This window comes from Calypte anna, chromosome 2, assembly GCF_003957555.1.
Source record: "Calypte anna isolate BGI_N300 chromosome 2, bCalAnn1_v1.p, whole genome shotgun sequence".
Lineage (NCBI taxonomy): Eukaryota > Metazoa > Chordata > Aves > Apodiformes > Trochilidae > Calypte > Calypte anna.
In genome coordinates this window covers 98,925,776-98,949,732 of record NC_044245.1, presented here as the reverse complement: position 1 = coordinate 98,949,732, position 23,957 = coordinate 98,925,776, and the positions used below count along the sequence as shown (strand labels likewise).

General features: G+C 39.0%; 1 protein-coding gene across 1 annotated transcript in view; it reads right to left on the bottom strand.

The window, feature by feature from the left end:
* PIEZO2 (piezo type mechanosensitive ion channel component 2) overlaps positions 1–23,957 on the bottom strand; it is a 309,202-nt gene that overhangs the window by 135,146 nt on the left and 150,099 nt on the right. The window contains exon 5 of the mRNA XM_030444928.1: positions 4,286–4,448. Coding sequence (XP_030300788.1) covers positions 4,286–4,448 — 163 coding nt within the window. The remainder of the gene's footprint in view (positions 1–4,285; positions 4,449–23,957) is intronic.

Here is a 23,957-nt window from a genome sequence, read left to right as displayed (position 1 = left end):
GTACCAGCTATTTTTAAGATGTTGATATTTTGTCTAAATGGGAGATTTCTAACCGAGGAAGTCCTGTGTAGTTTTCAGGGTTCATCAACTCTGTCCTATATGTTTTGCAGTCATACTTGGAGACCTGTCCCAAGAGTGTGCCCCCAATGTACCAAGTTGCCAATCTAGGCATAGGACAAAGAGTCCTGCTGCTGTTAAGAAAAGCAAAGGTAGGAAACTGAACGTTATGCCTGTTCCTATTTACCATGGTACACAGAAGCCAAGAGATATATGAAGTAATAGGTTTGAGGACAGAAAGTTTTTGGCCAAAGTGAGAACCATGTTGGTCCCCCTGACTCCCATCCAATATCTTGACTCCAAGCTGAGCTTTCCTCACATTCTTCCCAAAGCTTAGTTTATTTTAAAACATTTTTTTCCCTTTCCTTTTTAAGCTCGAAAGAAAAAAAAATATCCCTGCCTTCTGCACTAAAAAGGAGAGGCAGAGGTTCTAGGATCAAGCCTGCCACAGATTATGGGATAAAGTACAGACCCAGTGGTCCCACTTACTTTCTAGAAGAGTATGGATGAGAAAAAACCCTTGAATGGGCACAGCAGCAAGTGCTGTAGGGAGAAAGTTGCATTTAAGATTGCAACTGTGTATTTCAATTAAAATCAACATCTCTTCTAAAGTTTAGGTTGTGCAATCTCAGAACAGCTTTACTCCCACTGTCACTTACAATATTAGGCAATTCATCCATGGTCAAGAAAAAAGCCACTTCCTGTCTAATACCTATCAGACTGTATATACTGTATCTGCATTTTGGCATATAAACCACCATCTGCATCAAATAAAAAAATGCCACAGTTTCATCTGCAGCTGGGAGTTAACTGTTCTTTCTTATTTTCTTCCACCTTTCACACCTTGTGGCTGGCATTGTGCTTTTAGGCATTTGCAATCTGGGCCTGTCTCCAGCTGAATTCACCTGCTTTAAATTTTCTGAGCCCTAATAAAAAAGGCCTGCAGACACATTTGCTCCAAGTGTGCAACCATTTAGGGGTGGTAATGAGTTGGACTGCAGCCTGGTATCTGGCAGACCTTCCTACTCCATGACTCACTGTTAATTAAAACCACACTCTTTGCTTATTCCTGGGATAGCATTACTTACAAATAATTGAGACTCTCTTACTGCCTTCCAGCCTCCTCCCTCGGTTCTGTTGTGTAGAATACACTTTTCCCATGGAGATCTGTTTCCCTTAAGGCTGGAGGCAGTGTAATGAAGAAGGACATCCATTTTTTTATTGGATCTTTGTTGTGGATTCTGATATTTTGTTATTTTGAATTGCATCTCAATCAGTGGGTGATCTGATCCATTGTACTCTACAGCTGGTTTCTGGAGGCTACCACCACGATGAAGTATGGCACAAAACTGAGGAGTATCACTCACAAGCTATTACTCAGCTCCAGGCATTTTTTCAGCAAGCCCATATAAATGAAATGAGAAGGGTTCCCGCAGAGCTTTGAAAAGGTCACTTTTAGAAATATTGAACCAATAATTTAACAGGTTTTCTTATACATAAATTCTGAAAGGAGTAGAGAGATTAATTTTTTTTTTCTTTGTTTTTTTTCTTTTAATTAAGGCTGTTTCCATAGTAGTTTGGTCTCCTTCAAAGCAAAGAGCTCTGAGAATCGCTCACCATAATTTCATACAAAAAGGTAAAGTTGCAAGACAAACTCTTTGCTTTTGCCTGAAAGTAGCAGTGCTGATTTCCTCATTTACAGAGCCATGTGAGGCATCAAGCATTGCATCTAGCAATCTTTATAAAGAGACACCTCTCTCATGGCTCTGTTGAGCCTGTTACAATCAGCTGATGCACACTTGACAAGATCTCACACCATGAATCTCTGATGACCAGTGGCAGGGACTCTCAGCAAAAGCTCTGACTCTGGAGGTAGTTAAAGGGCTGGTCTAACAAATGCAGGACTATTTCCCTTGAAGGCAGAGGACCAAGCTTAACACTTTTCCTGAAGCGTTTGTTTGTGGGGCAGTTATTGCTGAAACATATTTAGCTCTTTCCAGTTCAATGGAGTTAGAGCATCAGTAGACAGCCACAGGCATCAGACACCTAACACAGACTTCAAAGAACAGATCACTTACTTGCTTTACCCTTTTCCAGAGGACTCTACCAAGGAAGAAATGTAAATTATCATGTGAAAGCCACAGTTTGGACTCACTTTAGACCAATGCTCTCCTAAACTCAGATACTCAGCTGCATGTTCTACATATGCATTAGATTCCTTGCAGTCAGTCCTGCCAAATACATATTCCTAGCAGATTCAGCTGCTTCTGCAGCTTCCTCCTAACTAGCAGAAATTATTCCAGGATGTTATGTGCAGACACCTACAAAGAGAAAACTGAAGCTGGAAAAATATATTTAACAGGTATTTAATCTTCCACACTCAATTCTGCTCTGTCTTTAAAAAACAAGCAAGTTACTCTGATGCAAATTCATCATTTCAGCTATGAAGACCACAATTCCTTAGAGCATTGGGGTTCAGTCCAGTTCACATGGCAATAACTATTATCCCTTTAAGTTGTTTTTTTTTCTTTTGAGTTTTGGGTATCGATAAATCGATCTGCCGAGATCACTAGGTAATCTACAATATATACCAGTTAGCAAGCATAAATAATATTTGCTGGGTTTCAATACAAAGAAGTAAAATATATTTACACAGATTTTCATCTGTCCAGTTCTTTGCAGTCAAAGTTTTCTCTTTCTTCTCCCCCGCTCTCTTCTTTTGTGGAACATTCTGGCCCATTTAGTTGCATTGGTGGATTGCCTTGAGGTAGCCAATATAGGATTTACTCAGTTAAAGCTACACTTCAAAGAAGTCTGTTCCAGCCCACTTTGCTAAAATGCAACTCTTTCAAGAGAGACAGGCTGAACACAAAACATGCCAATTAGCCACACTTCTTCTTTCAAATGGTTCCCCTTATGGGTATAGCCTTAGATTCTTGCCTGCTGCCAAATCCATTTTGCACAGCTCAAACCAAAAAAGTCCTACCCAAACCCAAAAAAACCAAACAAAAAAACTAAGCAGGTTTAAAGTTGATAAAACTGGCTTCCAGGAGACACAGCAAAGCCTTGTAGTATTATCACCAGACCCAGGCCTACATAGCCTCCAAAATGTAGTTAAAAGCTTCAATCTTCAGGCGATCCTCAGCTCCCAGGATGCCAGGAGACCCCGTAAAAATCACAAGCAACTGTGTACAAAGCACAGTCCTGATACTGATCTCTTGTGCTCAAAACTAGAGCAGCTTCTGGCAATACCACAATCCAGACAACATGGCAACATGCAGAGAGACTTTTTTTGCTCTCTATAGTTTCACCAAAATGGGCAGCTGATCCCCCTCAATAATTCACCCACTTCAAAGTGTAATTTCTACTTGAAATGAGCAAGTTGCAACTGTCTACCCTTAAAACTGAGTTTCAAGAGTAGAGAAAGAAACTTTCCACGCATATGTAAAACAAGACAGAAAATCAGACTGAAGACACACTAGACAGTCTGATAAAAAACATGTTAAGATTAGTAGTAGGAATTTGGCTGCACCCTAGGCTTAAACCCCACTGTGGCTTTTTATATTATAAAATTATTCCCCTCTCTCTGCACTTCTCTGCATTTGGTATCTCTGCCATTCTTCTTCCCACTAGTAAAAGACAAAGCAAACACATCAACACTTCCAGATAAGCCGTTCCCAAAAATTAGCATCAAGGTCATTCAGTATGACCACAGTTTCAGAAAACTTTTTCATGACTGTAATACACAGTCTGCCTTTCTCTCTTCTTAAGAGTAGTTTCTGATAATCACTCAGATGCTGCTGTTATTCTCGGATAGCAAGTTTGGAAATATAGATGCCATCTAATAAACTGATCAATGTATGTAGCAAAACAACATTGCTGGGCTTAACCAGTAGCTCTGGTATACAAACAACTTGTGATTGACTGCCATTATCATTTCTTAACTGAAAACAACTTGAAAAATTTAGTAACATATCCCACTTTCCATATTCTGCTTCATTTTCTCAAGGTAATAATATCTCTGACTTCTCCACTTTAGGAACAATTGTTGAGTTTCCTGAGAGTAAGCGTCCTTCTTAACATACCTCTTGCTCATGAAACCATTTCAGAACACATCTTAGACAGGAGTGCCAAAGCTCACTATTAGCTCAAAGTCAGGCAGATAGAAATGTGTATTTGATACACTATTAGCTAAAAAGTCGTACAGATAGAAATGTGTATTTGATACCATTTCCTCATTTTCAAACTGCATGTTGCACTGTGCTGCATCCTCGGTTATTGGCTTCTGAAACATGTTGCGGCAGATGAGCCATATTGTCAGACTAGCAATGAACATTCCAATATCTGGTACAAATAGTCTGATCACGTTGCCAGCATCTGCTCCTTTCACGCTGTATAGGATGAAAAAAAAAAAAAAAAGAAACACAAAAAAACAAAGAAACATTTGTTACTTCTAGTGACATTTTCAACTGGAACAAAAAGTTAGCTCAAGGCAAAGAAAAAACCCAAAAACACAGTAATAAGAAAGTTTCACAATATGGGAAACATGAAGATGATCAAGGAACTGTAGACAGATTATTTTTGCTTTCCAGAAGTTCAAAATAAGAGTTTATTCAATGGGAGTTCACATACTCATATTTAAGTGATACTTGGAATTCTGATTAAACTAATTCTGAATCCATTTTCTGGGGAACAATACAGGAATGATCTTCAGGTTGAAAAAGAATGACTTCAGTTAAATTCCTGGAATATTCATGTATATAAACCACAATCCCTTTACTGGCATCCTTTTCAGAGACAACAGCATCTAGCTCCACCAAGGAGGTCATGCAAAGACAAGATAGCATTCACGTCACCCCTAAGTGTGTCCTGATTATCCCTGGCACACAAGGGAAAATCCAGAAAGTGTGCAATGTTTTAATATATCTTGCTATGTTAACTTTTTATGTCTTTCCACATGACACTCTGATCTCTAAATTAGAATTATATGTATTTGATGGAGGGACCACTCACTGGATAAGAAACTGGCTGCATGGTCACACCCAGAGTTGTAGTCAGTGTCTCCATGTCCAAATGGAGGTGTGTGATGAGTGGTTCTCCTCAAGGGTCTGTACTCAGAGCAGTGCTCTTTATCTTTGTGACATGGACAGTGAAATCAAATGCATCCTCACCAAGTTTGCTGACACCAAGCTGTGTGATGAAGTCAACATGCTAGAGGGAAGGGATGCCATCCAGAGGGACTCTGAGAGGTTTGAGAAGTGGATTCGTGCAAACTGCAGGAAGTTCAACGAGGCCAAATGCAAGGTTCTGCACCCGGCTTGAGGCAATCCCATGCACAAATACAGGTTGGGAGAAGAAAAGACTGTGGACAACCCCAAGGGGAAGGACTTGGGCATGGTGGTGGCTCAACATGAGCCATCAATGTGCACTTGCACCTCAGTGAACCAACCAGGTCCTGGGCTGCATCAAAAGAAGCACAGACATCCAGTCAAAGGAGGTGATTATCCCCCTCTACTCTGCTCTTGTGACACCCCACCTGGAGCACTGTCTCCAGTTCTGGAGTCCCCAGCATAAGGAAATAAAGCTCCTGGAACATGTCCAGAGGAGAGCCACTAAAATGATCAGAGGTCTGGAACACCTTCCCTATGACAACAGGCTGAAGAAGTTGGGGTTGTTCAGCCTGGAGATGAGGGTGACCTTATAGCAGCTTTCCAGTATCTGAAGCAGGTCTACAAGAGAGCTGGGGTAGGGCTTTTTACATGGGTGTGTAGTGAGAGGACAAGGGGAAATAGTTTAAAACTTGAAGAAGGGAGATTTAGGTTAGACATTAGGAAGAAATTCTTTAATTTGAGGGTGGTGAGACACTGGCACAGGTTGCCCAAGGAAGCTGTGCCTTCCCCCTCCCTGGAATTGTTCAAGACCAGGATGGACGTGGCCTTGAGCAACCTGGTCTGGTGGGAGGTGTCCCTGCCCATGCAGGGCTGTTGGAACGAGATGATCTTTAAGGTCCCTTCCAATCCTAGACATTCTATGATTCTATTATTCTAACTTAATATATTTTATTCAACCCAGCCTCCTAAATACCTTTTTGGGTATTTAATTACTATTATTTAAGTACAAATATTTTAAAAGTTATGTTTCCATCAAGAAAATCTTTCTTCTCTGAAAGGTTTGTAGGGCTGGATGAATTTTATGTAGAAAAATTTTGCATGGCTTCATTATGCAAATTTAATTATTTAGGCTAGGAAAGATAACTTAATGGGTTTGGATAAAGAGTCTGAATTTGGCGCACTTTTAAAATAGAGAGCTTGAATTGAGATTTAGTGTCACAATGAACAGTTTATTAAGCTGCCACATGGATTTACTGAATTTTTAACTATTGATGAGAGGATCTATTCTTAATTATTTGGAAGTGTACAGCATTTTCCTGCCAGACTTAAAATTTAATACATTTTAAATATACAGCTCCAATTTTAATTTAAATTTAATTTTTAAAGGGCTTTGTTCCAAGGGCAGGTGAAGCATCAGTATAGCTCCTTGGGCACTGGAGGGTGTGCTAAAGTAGATCTTTATAACCTGAACTGGTAGAAAACATTGAGAGATTGTTTCATAGAGGAAAAAAAAAGAGAGCACCTCTTCTTCTTTGTCATAAGACTAGCAGATTTGAAGCCTAAAATAAAAGCTATTTGTGAAGGAGTTAAAAACAGCTGCTGTGACTAACTGCAGATCTAAAGTATCGAAAAAGTCTCTAATGTGATTACAATACAATCTCTGCCAGGAATCTTGTTGGCTTCTTCATATGTCCAAGATTGAATCCTACATTTCCATCACTGCTGCTGAGCCAGCTTTTCCTCTGCCATATATCTTGCAAAACAACATATATCCAAAGCAAGTGACCGGAAAGCTAGCTTTAATATTTGTTTCAACAGGTACAAATGAGTCCATCACAGGAAACAGTGAGCAATGTCCTGGTCTGTGATGAAACCCAGAAGTAATACTGAATTGATTCAAAACAGGAGAGGGAAAATTCAAGCTCTAGTTCTTCTTCTCATATTCAGACAATGACACAGACAAGGACAACATTGAGCTACCTAAGGAAAACAAGATTTGAAAGTGAATATGTTAGTTAATTTTCCAGCTCTAACTGTAGCTTTTGCTGTCACTGGAGATAAGCTAGTCAAGGCTCTGAGCCTGCACTTTCTCTTTGAGCAGAAAGCAGTAAAAAGTGCATTTAATGAAACTTATTCCCAACAACAGTGTACTCAGGATTGACAACAATAAAAATTAATTAGTTTCACTCATCTTGATCTTTATGCTGTACTTCTATAATAAAGCAGTTTCACTAAGTGGCAAAAAATACCCCTGATTCCTTAATTCTGAAAGTATGACTCAGGAATTTTTTAGAAAAAACCCCCGAATCCAGTATTAGTGTAAGAACAGTATAAATTTGCTAGTCTCATGTTGAAAAATGGATGAGATTATTTCTACAGAGTACTTTAAGTGAGCTTTTTCTCTGCACAGGTATGGGGTCCTATCTAAAATTATCATTCTGAACAAGTTCATCAGATTCAGCCACTCACACACACAAAAATTAAAATGTGGTAGCCTTCAAACATCAGTGGTTCTCAGCTGCACCAGGTTCTCCTTCCTCACATTGTACTCCCACGGAGCCACTGGGTCTTCTCTCGCTTATCCTACTCCCCAGAACAAGTGAAGACCCCAGCAGGAGCACTGCTTCTGATGTGGCTCACATTTCTTTCCACTAATCCAAACCAAGTGCTTCTGATCTTTCAAAATAAATCATGAGCATGTTGTTGTGAAAGATGTAATGTACAGTCCAGGCTAGCAACAGAGAGGCTGAACAGTGATACTTAACCACAGAGCAGGGAAAAATTGTGCGCATGAAAAGTTTATTCACCAAAACCCATCACAAGCGTATCTGTCTCCCATCTCCCCATGAAAAGAAAACAAATTTACCTCAGTGTGATAATTAAAAAGGAAACAAAAGATCACTTGAAAACAGAGAAATGTATATTTTTCTGTAAAGCAGAATAATAAACTGCTTCATTCGACCCCACGCAATTTGCTCCCCAGTTTTTCACAGCTACAGCTAAAACAAAAATCAGTTATTACCATTTGTTATCTCTGGCAGTACAACAAAGAGGGGTAAATTTTGCAATCATTCCACATACATTTCTCACTTTATTTACGCATTCACACATGGACATATTTTGCATTTGATAACAGTCTGTGCATTGTTCTCTTTCCTCTAAAAGAGGCTTCCTAAAGATGAAGTTAAAGCAGAAGCATAGTAAACCTATTCAGAAGATCTCCTAGAGAAAGAAATTTTTTTAATCCCTGCAAGAATCACATCACAGCCCTTGATCTACAACTAGTGCAGTGTCATTTATTCACCTAAACTAAACTAAACTAAATGATTTACTTGCAGGGTAACTTTCATTGTAATCAGTACCTCTGAATCAGTATGCTCTGCTTCTAACAGGAATAAACATATTCTGAAATTCAATACAGTAAAAACAGCTGTAGTATAATTTTATTTCTCTTTTGGTTTTTTTTCTTATAGGAGGCTCAAAAAAAAAAAGAACACGTCTTGAAAAAAAAAAATCAAACCAAAAACCAACAACCAAAAAACCAAAAACAGCAACAAAAAAGACAAAATAAACAAACAAAAAAGAAAACAAAAACCCACACCCAAAAATAGAAGTATTGGGGGGTTGGAATGTTTTTTACCTTCCCTTCCTTGATCAAGTAAATTACATGGTATGCAGTTTTTAAGACAAAGTACTACTACAGTTAGTGTTGCAAGAGTTTCTCTGTAACAAAAATAAAATTTTATGGGACAAAAATGACTTTATCAGTATGTGAAACTGCTTTATCATATCAACAGACCCTAATATAGAAGCCTCCTCATCAGCCTATCTACAACCCCCAGTTGTTTTCAACCGTATACTTTAAATTTAAAGCACTTTAGAAAGAGATCATTTTCTGTATTTATGAATAATTTTTCTAGGGCTGTATGATCATGGTCCATTTCTGAAGTTCATTAGTGATGAAGAAATTAGTAGACAAAATTTCCAAGTTCATCTACATTGACAATAGAGTTCCTAGAATCATAGAATGGCTTGGGTTGGAAGGGACCTTAAAGATCACCTAATTCCAACCTCCCTGCTTCTTTTGATGCAACCTAGGACACAGCTGGTTTTTTGGGCTGCAAGTGCACATTGATGGCTCATCGATGGCTCAAATTAACTGTGGACATGCAGGTTAAAACTGCTATCTTACTTCAGGTAAACTCATGAACAATCAAAAAAACCCAAAAGTCTTGAAGAAGTGAAGCCAGGATATTTTTAAAATTACATCCTTATTTGAGTTTTCTGAAAGTGAAAGAGTTTTCCTTTCTAGAATAACCACGTCCCATAAATTAGAATTTTTCTCCTTTGGTTGAATGAGCAAGGCTTTGATGAAGAGTGAAGTGTTACTACTGCCTTATCTGGTTTCATTTCCTTAGAATGGCAAACATATTACCTTCCTCTTTATTTAAGGTTTATAGAATTAAACCAGAAAATCAGCAGAACTATTAGATTTCAAATTGCAATCGCTTCAACAGAAAAACTAGAATTTATAGTAACACATGTGTAAAGCAAAATGCATGCTACTCTATAAAATACTCAGATAGAATGAAAAACAGTGGTCTTTGAACTCTAAATCTCTACTGTTTTGTTACAAACAAAAAACAAAATGGGGAAAAAAGGACAATAAACTTTCCTCAAGCAGAATTGAACTTTGCTCACCATCAGCAATATACTACTGAAACACTAAATCAAACAATGCTTCCCATTAAATTTCTAGAAAAACACTGATTTTATATTGAGTATGGGGTAAACAAAGTATTTTAAACTTAATTTTTAATCGGAGTTTTTAAAATTTCTCAAAAACCTTATTCACTACCTACTATACTTAAGAGTTTTCTGTAGCACCAGTTTACTTTCTGATGAACTGATTTCACAGAACTGCAAGTAGGTAACACTGCATTAACAGTTTAGAGGTAATAAACTAAGGAAGAGATGCACAGGTACTAATAGTTTCCATTCAACTTGCATGGTCATTAGTTCATGGTCTGCTAGTTCAAAGAAGACTTAAGATTTCAGAATACTTTTTATGCATTGCTGTAAGTATTTACAACACAGGGGCTTTATCTGCCATTGTAATCACCTGGATTGGAGGCAAATCAGACACAAGAATCATAAGCAGAGTCTCCTAGAAATGTGGATTGGCAGTATCACAGTGATGCTACCAATTCTGTGAAGGAGATTAACTCATTTATTTGTCATTGGTACCCTCTGTGTGATCCAACAATAGCAGAAACTTTGAGGGTAGCAGTGCGCAGAAACCAGATTGCCTTAGAGATGCTCTTGAGGATCCTCACTGTTGGAACAGGGTCTTGGGGATGGTTACAGCTGGGAATAAGTTAAAGAGATCCCTTGTCCTCTCAGTTTGAAGTAAGGAAGAAATATCTGCCACTGTACTTACTCTGCTGAGAAACTCATATGTAACATGTCTGGGTGGGAGGACTATGGACCTGAACTGGGTCCCAACCAGCACTGCAGTGAACACATGATGCTAATGGTCCATATTCATGCTGTCATGACTTGTTCCTCCTGGTTTCAAAGACAAGTTAGATGTGATGTTGGCTCACATGACATCCTGTATATGATCCTCAAGACAAACCTCTAGTCTGGGTAAAGTACGCAAGTTGCTTGAGCACTGGTTAAGTCTGCCTGTAGTCCTGCCCTTACCTCATGCTCACCCACAAATTGAAAGTAAGTTATGTTACAAAAATAAAATACAAATTTAGTTATATTAATATTAATATCCACAGGGCTGTGCATGGTCACTCTTAATCCTGAACTTAATGTGACTGTCTTCTCAGTTTATGCAGAGCACACCATGTGTTTCACCCAAAATACCTTAAGATGCACTTTGAGAGAATTTTGGTCACGCTAAGTAAAAGAGTGTGAGGAAAAGGTAAGCAAAAATGCATAGAAAACTACCTATAAAAATATTTAGCATGCACTGACCTACCCAACACACAAGTTCAAAGGGCTCCTCAAGTATTTGCAAAATCTTAATCACTGCTTACAAACTATGTCTGTGTGAATTCAAAAACCAAAAATACATTTAGCTGTCTCAGGAAAGATACCTTGCAATGAAGAACACTTTCTGTATTGCAAAAAGTGCTTAACCACATATTAACCAAACATTTTATTTCCAAACACTGCTACACAGAGAGAGAGGGCAGCTATATGAAACTCAGTGCACGTCGCCAAGTTTTTGGTGCCTCATTGCTTGCACAAAGCATTCAACATTAAGAAATTATGGATATGTGCAAGACATAGACCGCTGATTCAACCTAATTTTTCATTTTTTCTTTTTTTTTTTTTTTTTTTTTTTTTGAAAGCACTCAGTTTTTCTCCTTGTTCATTGATCTCCTAATAAAGGGCAAATCCCAGGTTGCCTGGGGCAGCAGGCAGAAGACATAAAATGTAGCTGGGATTTAGCAGCTGTCACGCAAAGTGCTCGGCTGTGCCGCTGCCAGACTCGTGACAGCGCAACATCCCGGCTTGGTTTGCCCGCGTCCCGCAGCTCCGAATGTGGAGCAGGACTGGTGTTGCAGAGCCAAGGGGAAGTGAGCACATTCCCCTCCACACCCATGGCTCTGTGCGTGCCAGCCCCCGCAGTGCTGTGGGGATGACAAGCCTGTCCGCAGCACAAATTATTTCACGTTAAGATGGGAATGTGATTCCAGGGTGTCGGCAGAGCCAAAGTGAGCAGAAGAAACCTGAGGACGCTTCAGCTGTAGGTGCATTTTGGTCCAAAATCTTCAGAGACCTTCTGTTGCAAGTATGTATGCCTCTCACTTGCTTCTCACTGACACATACATTGTATAGGGATTTGACTAAAGCACTAATTCAGTATTTGTTGATTACCGCAAAACACTCACTGTGAAATTTGTCCAAAATGCTCATAAATACTTGGTGAGTGCCTGCAAAGTGTTTACATAAAGGCATACAGATATCCATATGTTCCACAACATTCCTGACTAAAAGAAAGTGCTGAAAAGACTGAAGCAGACTGACATCCAGTGATTATTTCAAAACATATCACTCCCTCTCTCTGCAGCTTTCACTGGCTGGAGCATGACCAGATCATCATTTCAAACTACTTTATCTATCATTCCTTAGCCAGCGTATAATAGAATCACAGAAAATAAAAGACACATCTAAATTTTCCAGTCAGCTGCAGATGAGGAGGGAATAATATTTCTTTCAGCTACAGCAAGCGACATTGTAAATTACTGTCATTTTACAAAACCAAATTACCCTCAGTACAGAGGAAAGCCATGCATCCATGAGGGAACAAATGTGGTTCTATTTGGAGTGCCCACTGCACTTCAGCAATGAGGGCCTTACTCCCCCACCCCTCTTTCCTAACTCAAAAGTATCCAAGCACCCCATTTGCAGAGACTGGCCAGTTCACCAAGACCTTCAATTCCTCCACAAGAAGCAGCTCCCAGCTACCCTGCTTGCTCTGAACATGCCCAACTTTCTCTTCACAGAACCACACAGGACAGGACAGAAGGCAACATCTAACCTTCCCTGCTGTCACCTGCCTAAAAATCCCAGGGGCTTAGAGGCAAAAGCACATGAACACTGCAGACTCCGGCCATCAGGGGCATGTGTGTAGTATCTCTCCTCACCTCTCAGATGATTTCTAATAAAACTGGCTGAAAGAAACACGCCGATTTACCCTGGGTGCACTTAGCTTGATTCTACAGCATTACATCGAAAAAGAGCTGTAGAAATCAGTGGCAACCTAAGTTTCCCAACAACCTGACATGTTGCTTCTTGTTTTTCTGCAAATGGAACACATGATACAAGTCCTGGGGGGCACAAGTCCCAAGTGCATGTGGGAGGGCAGAGAACTAATTCCCTGCCTTGAGGCTGTCTGCTCAACAGCTGGGATGCGTGGCCACCAAAGTTGTCTCTCAGGCGTGGGATGCAACTGTGGTAGTGTTTAGCCACTGTGGGAGACTCTTGCCTTGGCTGAGCATTGAAAAGGACAGGATTGCTCAGATCCAAATGGAGCATAAAGGAGCTGAAGCAGAGTGCTTTTACCTGCAAGCTGGGTGCACACTTTGTCAGCACACTGCAGCAGCCTGGTCAGCTCCTCTACATGGTGCGTTAGTTCTCCATCAGCCACAGGCTTCCTTGTGTTTCGTGTGCCAATTGCTATTTGGAGACCTCACATGATTTATTCATGAACAGAACCCAACAAAAACAAAATAAAATGCAAAGCCAAACCGTTAAGCATGCGTCCTAGAGAGTTTTTGGATACTAATTGCAATGTTGATTGCTCTCCAGATTAAAACAAAGACTGGCTCACATTCTGCTGCTGGTGGGTTTACCACTGTATTGCTCCCAGCTACCACTGTACTGCAAGAGCCTGGGCTGTGCCAAGAAAAACACTGACAACAGTCTCACAACTCAAGTGCTCAAACAACACAGGCCATAAAATATCTTCTATCAGATGTTCGTTTCCTTTGAATCTCTAGGTTAAATGGCATGAGAAAAGTTAGCTGAAATTAATTTAACTGAAAAGAAAATAAGCATAGGAGGTGGCAGGAAATGAGCAACCTAAAAATCTAAAGCAAACAGTTAGATAAATATGATTCCTACTGAATGAAGATGACTTCTGAGAGGACCTTGTGCCATTGCTGAGGCATCCCAGACCATCAGATCACCATGACACAATGGCATAGGCTTCAGAAGTGCAAGATTTGTACGTGGAAATTACACAATTGCCTGAGCTCACTGAAAAAATCTCACTCGTGGCTAAAAGGTGAACATATACTAAGTATAAAATCTAACACTTAGTAGCTTTGAATACTCAGTTACAGAGATTCCTCTACAACTACTTTCTTGCCTCAATTCCATGACAAACATTTGCCTGTCATAACACCTCTTGGTAAGCAGATGATATGAACGAAGTTGCTCTTTTATTTTGCAAAGTTCCTAGACCACTGTAGCATGCTGTTGGAAATGACAGAGAGTAATACCATACAATTTTTATCAGGAATAAAGCTTTTGTTTTCAATGTAGTAGAAATGTATTATTTTCTAATTAAGTTATTAAAAATATCCCTGTTCAAATTTAAGCTTTATACACTTTTAATCTCACTGGATTGCTGCAGCTGTTAGCAGAAAGTAAAATTACCTACTTGATTTATATCTCTGTACATGGTGATCTTTCTTTTTTTCTCACTGGTTCTATCTAATCCCCATCTGTGAGTGTAATTAAGAGTTTTTGTTTTTTTTTTTAAAAACTGGTGTCACATAAAAAAAAAATTACTAAGAGCTGACACTGTGGGATCTGAAAATTCTCCTGTCATATAAGTATATATATTAATATATATATATTTATGACATTATAACACTCTTTCACAGGAGCCTGGCAGAGAAGTATCAAGATGAAAACAGGTATACTGTGCTCTGCTAACATTCACTAGATTAAACAGCCTCCTTCCAGAGCTCCCTCTCTTAAACACCTAAGTCTCCTACTAGAATGGAATGAAATGCAATGGAATGGATCAATAGAATAGAACAGAACATTTCTGAAGAAACCTAGAAAAATCATCTAGTCCAACTGCCTGGCTGATTCAGGGCTGCCCAGAAGTTAACCAAATGCCTCTTAAACACTGACAATCTTGGGGCATCAACGACCTCTCTAGGAAGCCTGTGCTAGTGTTTGGCCACCCTCTTGGTAAAAAAATGCTTTGTAATACCCAGTTTGAGCCTCTCCCAGTTCACCTTAGAACTATTCCCATGCATTCGGTCACTGGATGCCAGGAAGGAGAGCTCAGCACCTCCCTCTCCATGTTTCCTCCTCAGTAAGGAAGTTGTAGAGAGGTCCTCAGCCTGTTTTTCTCCAAACTAGACTAATCCAAAGTCCTCAGCCATTCCTCTCCGTAGTGAGGCTTGAAGACACTGACTCCTGTTTCTAAAGGGAAGGGACTCGAGCACAGGCCCTATGAGGAGAGGCTGAGAGAGCTGGGGCTGTTCAGCCTGAAGAAGAGGAGGCTCAGGGGAGACCTCATTGCTGTCTACAACTCCCTGAAAGGAGGCTGTAGCAAGGTGGGAACTGGACTCTTTTCACAGATGACCTTCAACAAGACAAGAGGACACAGTCTTAAGTTGTGCCAGGGGAGGTTTAGGTTAGATATTAGAAAGAATTTCTTCACGGAGAGGGTGATCAGGCTATGGAATGGACTGCCCGGTGAGGTGGTAGATTCTCCGTCCCTGGAGACATTTAAAAAAAGACTGGATGTGGCACTCAGTGCCATGGTCTAGCAACTGCTGCGCTGGGTCAAGGGTTGGACTAGATGATCTCTGAGGTCCCTTCCAACCCGGCTAATTCTATGATTCTATGATTCTATGATTCTAAAGGCATAATAGGAATCAGGCAAAGAGATTGACAACAAGGATGTTTCAGAACCTGCATTAAAATTAATAAAGGACTTTGTCTTTCAAAGTTTTATCTTCTCTTGGACAGTAAAAGTAGGGAGATAAAGTTCTTTGCTCACTCATTTTGCCATGGAGAGACAGATGATCATCTCATACCAATTATAAATTATTGGTCAAGTTTACAGAAGGAAATGAAATATGAGGGCAGACTGATCTGATCTGTAGCAGCACTGAACTGAAGCAGATGTGAGCATCAGCTCCTGCATCTCTTCTTTCCTCCCACGTATCTTTCTCTCCTCTGAATGGTAGCCCATGAAGGGAAATCTTGGCTTCTCAGTAAGTTCTCATAATTCATTCATATTACACAATAACAGTATATACTCCTTTATGTTCTGACAATGTGCAGAGGCCACAGGAGTCCCCAGTGAACTGGGGGTGTTAACCTCTGCTCCATTTTTCTCATCATGTGCATATGGGAAAGAATATTTACTGGCTGCTTGTAAGAGTCAGTAGAGAACATTTACTTATGTCAGAAAAATGGGAAAAACACTATACTATGGAGCTCTCTTCCAGGGTTGGATTAATTTTTCAACACAGATGTTATTTTCTGAAAAAAAAAAAGAAACCTTATGCGTTTCCTCTGATTATTTTTTTCTGACTAATTACTTACTGATTTAGGCTACTCTCACATTAGCTTACCATTTTCCCAAAGCATTTAATACTAATAATCCTTTTTAGTAAAGACAGAGCCTCTTAAAAAAAATTGTGCCTATTCAGTGACTTTGGTGGGGTTTTTTTGATTGTTTTTTGCATAGAGAAAAGGGCATTTTCTACCTAATTTCATTTCTCTTAATTTTCTAGTTACTCTTGAGTTTTTTCAGAGCTCCAAAGACTACCTGACCACACTTCAAATGTATTTTAGGACTTGTATACAGTGAGGCTGTTGTAACTAGTGTATCATGATGAACATGTTTTAGATCATATTTTTTATTTTAAAATAAACTTTATTAGCTGTAAGTCAACTATTTAAATGAATGTGAAAGAAACCTATTACAGAATCCACAAACTAACTCCTTTGCCTTTGAATTATATCAGGCTTTATTTTTCCATTTATTGTTTGCAGTCATGTGCTTTATTATCTTCACTGATGAGTTTTTAATTAAAAAGTTACAGATGATTTGACTGTTCATGACTGCATCTGCCATGGCAATTTTTCTTACACTTGTGCAACCATTTGCTAATGTCATCACATAGCAGGGGGATGCAGTCTGGTGGCAAACACACATACACTTAAGATACAAGAAGACAGCAAGTAAACAGAAAGCAATCAAAGTAGTTTTTTACATGCTGAAGCAGAAGAAATAAATTTTATGGAACTGAAGTAGCAGTTGGAAGGGAAGGAAGAAGAGATGACAGACACAGAGGACAGATACACCGCCTTTTGCAGCAGTATGGAACAGATCATTTCCACCCTGCCAGTTTGGTTGTCTGCAGCTGACAAAATCAGTTGCTGAACTCATTCTCCTCGAGCAGAAGTTGGGCTGGCATACTGGAGACAAGTTAGCTTAAAATAATTCCCCCTTTATGACTGAGATCAGGGTTGCAAAACAGTCTTTCAGAGCTTAAACATCGCCTTGATAGCTGCCAAAGCTTTACTGAAGACCCTGTTTTTTCCTAAAGTTTCACCTTCTTGGAGCTATGTGACTGAGAGTCACCAATTTTTCCTTAAAAAGAATATATATATACTTTTTCAGCCCCCATAGCTATGAAGAAAAGCTTTGAAATGTGGGGCAACTTCACGTCTAAAGGTTAGAAACCAAGAGAAAAAACCCCAACAAACTAACATTAATTTCAAATCATTTGACATTGAAGCTATTCAGAATTATTTCTGGTATCCAATTCTGTTTATTTATTTATTACTTAGGGTCTGGCAATATCAGAAAATGCTTCAGGGAGTGTATCTTTATATCTGCAGAAGTAAGTAATGTAACATGGAAAAGGAATTTTTTTGGTTTTTGCGAGACAATATTTCATACTGAAAGATACATATCTTTGGGATCTTCATCTGAGACCATCTACTGCCAAACACATCCTTACAGACAGGAAACATAAAGGCATATGGGAAAATACTCAAATGTTTTAGAAAGGCCACAAAAAGTGGCATTTTTTTCTGCAAATTATAGACACCGGCTTTCTGTCTTGAAATCAAACTTCTAACTGCCCCGAAATATGGATTTATATTTCCAGTGCTTCCCACCCCTAGACTGACTTCTTCATGTGAATCATATATAGAATTACAAAGTTGTTATCATTAGAATCAGTGCTTCTGTACAAAATTTAAACTTCAGTTTTGACCCCAGTTTTGCTCTGGTAAGCCTAGTTTTAAGACTGGAAGCCTGGGACAAGACCATATTAATTCCTATTTTGTCCTGAGCTATTAAATTATTCCTTTTCTCAAAAGCTTTCTGCAGGGTCAGAAAAGCTGGAAAGTAATTTTATAAAATAAGTATTTGGCTTGGATTCTAAATGCACCTTTGCTGGACTGTTAGAGAAACACTGTGATGTATGTAAGCAATCATCACTGATGCTGATAAATAAGTTTAAGGTTTGTTTGAAAAAGTTCTCAAGTGGGTTATATTTCAAAGTTGACTTAATTTAAAGAACAGAAGATAAAAAAGGTATGAAATGCACCACATGAAGCCATGTAAAAAGTCACCTTCTCAGTGTATCATTTCAGAAAAAACAACTATGAAGTTACTTCAATGCTTAACTAGAGAATTGAGCACAGCTCAAAACAAGTTTTACATGGATTTCTCCCCAGGATTATTTCCTATATCCTTCATTATGGATTTAAAATTTTATGCAAGCATGCAAGGAAGAATGTTTAATATAGTAAGTTTGTTATTTTATTAGAATCAGTTAGAATCAGGCATATTAGGAAGCACAGGACTAAGGCAGAAGTAGATCTTTTCAGAAAAAAATAAAAAAGGGAAAACAAAAACATCTAGTGGATTTTTGGCTTATGAAATACAGCAGTAGAAATAGATTTGGACAGGATTTTCGTTTGGAAAATCAGAAGCACAGAGCTGATTCAGCTAAGTTACCAGCACTTGCACAGAAAGATTACAGATTAAATAAATGTTCAAGAGTCAGAAGCGTCTGCGAGTTACAAGCCCAGCTTCCAGAGTGACTCAAGCACTTGAAGGTTTTTATCTGCTTCTTTTAAACAGGTCAGAATGTTTGATTTTAAATGTTCCTGGATCCAAGAGTCCCCTATTTTTTTAAAAAAATAGACCCTTCACCACCCTATTGCCTAACTCAGCAAACTGGCTAAAACATGCCAAGAATCAGGCAGTCTTAATATCACTGGAAGGGTCTGATTTTTTAGTGAGGAGGAAGGATCACTGGAAAATGCATACTGACACTGCTGGTCTTCTCCTAGTTTGAGAAAAATCCAATTCGATCTCTGAAGCCCAATAACCCAACTGGAAAATAAACCAAAAATAGTAAATCAAACAGGATGAAATCTGCCTTATTCATAAAGCATCTTGTAATTAATAATGCCAATGTGTTTCCCACTACACATGGTTAAACTTGATTTATTACCATCATGTCAGATGATTACTAGATTGATTATTTGCAAGAGCTCTGCCTCCAGGATGTTTGCACACCCAATCTTCTGGTGGGTGCACAGGAGGTTGACCAGGAAGCAGGACAGTCATGCTTCATGCAAATAAGTGGCTTCTTGACCTTTGGCCTATCCATGCAGAGGATTAAAACATAGCAATTGCACAACTGTGCTTGACTAGTAGAACAAACAATGTGATTCTCATTTACACTGCCTGGTATGATGTCCACCCTGAATTTTTAAATCTCAAAATTCCCTCTAAATTAGAGAGTTAAGAATCCTCCAAATTCTAGAGAACTGAGCATATCCTTTAAAATGGTTTGTTTCTTTATGTCTCAATCAATCACTTCATACCTCAGTTCATCTCATGTTTACTCTCATGAGATACACCCTTGAAGTCCAGTGAGTTGCTTATATAATTAAGGACTGTGTGTTCAGACATCTAGAAAATTCAAACTGCTCCTTTCAATATTGTTTAAAAAGAAGGTGTCAAGGTAGCTGCAATCAAGCCAGAGGAAATACCTTTCTTGTCATATTACAGTGATCCAGTCTAGGGACTACATGATTACTATGACTATTTTAGGTAGACATAGTTTATGCTACTATTAAGAGAATTGCAAAAAATGAAATATGAAGGATTAACACCTAGAAAATCTCTTAAATCTGCTAAAAAAAAAATGAAGTTTTCTTAGTGAATGTTTATATCCTCCATGATAGATAGTTTTATCACTGTTTTTAATAAGGAGAGCCTTGAGAAAATCAAGTAAGGAAGCAATTATTGCTCTATGTGTTTTTAACTACATGGCACCCATCTCCTGAAAGGCTTCTATAGAAAAATCTCACTTGGGAAATCAGTCTTTACAGGTGTGCACACTCACAGGTGTGCAGCAAAAAAGCAAAGCTGTAATTAGCAATATATTAAAAAATACTATAAAACACTATTGATGAGAAGTGTGCTTATCTTGCAGAAGGTAAAATAATACATTGGAAAACTTATGCAAGTAACTCCCAACAAAAGTCAGTTTTTCTCAAAACTACCTCAAGCTTAAAAGTTAGAAGTTTTGAAAGTAAACTAAAAGGACTATTTGTAGAAGAAACTTAGAATAGGGTAGAATAGAGTAGAATAGAAAATAGAATATAATTTGATACAACAAGATATGTTATAATACAGTATCTGTAAAGCCAAGGAGCCTTTCCCATTTTAGCATGGTTTGCGGTCAGCATTGTATAATCTCCATCTAGCCTAAAATTAATCTTTTTCCTGTGTTTAGCTTACTTTTTACCATGTATAGGTCATGATGTGTCTGATGCACCTCAGAATGGAGTTTGCCCTCTGGGCTGCTAGGGCATACAGCTGGCTCACATTGAGCCTGATGTTGACCAGCACCCACAGATCCCTTTCTGCAGGGCAAATAATTGAATATATGCTTTATCTTGGAATTAGCAAAAGACTGATCAAATTCTAAGCAGTGGTTTCAGGAGCTAAAGGACAGATGCTGTATGAGTAGGGTATTTGCTTACTTGACAAAGATAGTTTTGGTACAAAAAAGTCCTACACTTCTGGAGAAAAAGACACAAAAGAGCAAAAAGATTGATTTTAGATGGAGCCCTCTTAAAGGTCATTTGATGCTGACCACTAAACCAACCCAAAATGTGATCAGCTCCCCAGCTCTATGGATACAGCCAAGACTGGAGTTAAAAGAAGAAATTTTTCATAGGCTTCCAGGGCACCATGAAATACAAGTGGTAAATGGGATAATAGTCCAAAATAGGGCACTTATTTGTTCTGATCTCATTTCATATTATGCTTGCTGTAGGGGTGAGGGTGGCTCTCCTGAAATTATTTCCTTCTCAGGGGGAGCAACAGGATTAGGTTACTTCACAGGCTACTACAGCATGTCTAATACAGGATATTTTTGCTAACAGGCAACCAGAAAAAGCTTTACTCACAGTAACTTGTGCCTGAGCACACAGGACTGAGTACACACTGATTTCAGCATCACTGGAATAAAAGTGGGCATTGGAATAAGATCCACAAAGTTAAACTGGTTTGAAACTAGTTAATGTGTTTCAATTTCAATTTTTCATACCACTAAAAGATTTCAGCTGACAGAATACTAAGGGAAAGAAATCCAAGAAAACACTTCAGTTTTCTTCATCGTTTTAAAAAATCTTTTTGTTTTTTTGTAATTATAATCCAATTTATTCTGGCTTTCTCTGTAACTCAGAATTTTATTTCAAAAGTCTCACTTTTTGTCGGAGCAGCAAAGAAAACTCAATTCGAGATAGAACCTCAGGCACTCAGTATGTATCAAATGAAACTGAAAACACATTTCTTCCCCATTTTCCCACACTCTAAACAGCACAAGAACTTCAGCACACACATGCACATATTCCCCATCCCAGCCACCACAAAGTCACAAACTGAGGGAAGCTTTGAAAAATTAAACCATTTTTTTGTCTTCTCAGGACTTGGGACTCTGTGCTGCTCTTTGCCTGAAGACAAATACATGTGTGTGAGAAATCCCCTTACTCATCTTTCATCACCCCTTGAGAAAAGAAATGTTGCAGCTTGAAGGACATGAATAAACCCTTCTGATACGGTCCTCTGCTTCCAGATCCCTACCTATCCATTAGATAACAGCCAGACAGGAACAACCAACCTGAGACACCACCTGGAAGACAGCAATTCTGTTAAAGCAATAAGCTGCTGCTCTTTTATTCACAGCCTCCCAAGGGAAGATTTGGAATTTGTTCCATCTCCTCCGTAACCCAATGCTACATTTATCTGCTGTATAATTCAAAGAACATACAGAACTGTTATCACTGCAGAATGGATTCACATTCATTAATTCCTACAAAAATACAATCATTAGAAACAGATGCCACAAGACAAAGATGTACCAGGAATGCTGAGGAATTCTATAAAACATCTGCTGTCAAATGTGAGACCCGAGTGGGCATAGCAAATAAAGGTACAAACAGTTTATCTAATTTTCCTGATATGAAGCAATGAAGGAATAGTACTCTGTAAAAGAGAACCCTGTCAAAGTAAGGACATGTGCCTGGACACTGCAAACTTGAGCACTTGCTTAAGTGCTTTGTAGGACAGGAGACCAAAGCAGCCACAGAGGCACCCACAGTGTTTTTTTCCAAAATGGTGAAAGAGGTGCCTGGCATGGCTTTCCCCATGTCCCTCCAATTGCATCACTGAATCCATCTTTCTTTACCTACCAAAACTGGAATTATCTAATACTTGCAAAATACACTCAGGCTGTACTGTTTCTTTTAAAATACCGCCGCCACTTGCAGCCCCTGGCTCAGGCAATCCTCCCAAAATGATGTCAGCAGGAACCTTGCCCAAGAAAGGGCCAAAGAATTCAGCTTTATGTGAAGAAAGAGCTTGAAATTATGGAATATGGTATCAGGATAAAACTTAGTATTTCAAACATACATTTATTTGTTTCACTGAATCACTGAAGAGTGTGGGGAGTAATGGGGGATGTGACTAGAGAAAACCATATGGCATTTGGATTTCCAAGCCAGAATTGTGCATAATAAATATTTATAGAATCCAGTGGTATTCTCGTCTTTCTGTTTATTCTTTACATGTCACCCAGAGAAACTTTGGCCAAGCACCAATCAAATATCCCAGTGAGTTACAGGCAATCTAAGTATGGGGGAAAGAGCAAAACCAGATTGCCAACAGGCTCATAATCAGTAACCTGGACCTGGGAGGAGGCGCTTGGGAAGTGCCTCTGATGCATCTGGATTCCAGCGCTCACCGCACGTCACCAGTGGTTTCGGAAATTGAGTTCTTGGTCTCTGCAAGGGGTAGGGAAGATACACACGATATTTTTGGCTAGACTGAGCAGGGGCATGTGTGGAGCAGCTGCAAAAGCAGACATCCGTCTGGTCTCAGAAGCCAACATAGAAACAAAAACGCGTCTCTCGGCGATGACAGCTAACTTGCTCCTGGCTTCAACTGGGAAAGCTGTGACTCCCTACCTGTGGCACACAGGGCTGCTGTGTTTACTTTGCTTCAGACAAAACCAATGCAGATTGTCCTCCTTATCACCTTGATTAGAAGAGTAATTGAAGGAGCTACCAAAATATATAGGAGGTCTGGAATCTATGTTAATAGGAGTCAATCTTCTAATCCAGAGTCAACCCTTGAGATAGCAATCTTTTGGTCTTTTCCTCTTTCCCTGACAGTTTTATTTCTTTTCCAGTTCCTACCTTCTGTCTCTTTCCTCTCTTTGAGGGGTGAGAACTACCTATCCACAATTACTATTTCATTCTTCAGAAACAGTAAAAGGATTTTTAAAAAAGCATAAGAAGCCCACAATTACATACAGAGTACTACACTAACAGGAGCAGCTTTCACTGTTGATCCTCAGCATCACTTTAGCCACAATCCAGGGTGCTGTGTCCTACACTTTCTACTTAGACGTTGCTGATGTACAAATGGCATCAATGGCCTTATGCAGAGCAGAACTCACATGCCTTTGCATATAGAAACACTTAATGCTGACTTAATATGAAATTTTACATAGGACAAAAATAATCATTTCAGAATCAGTTTGAAGCTGTCAGCTGAACAGAAGCTGTATCTCTGATACGGAAAACTCATTTTTGCATACAGATAATTACAATTTACTAAGAAATCGGGGCTCAAAAGTTCCTTTCTTTGTGCTACTGAAACAGCTATTTATGATGAAAAACATATTT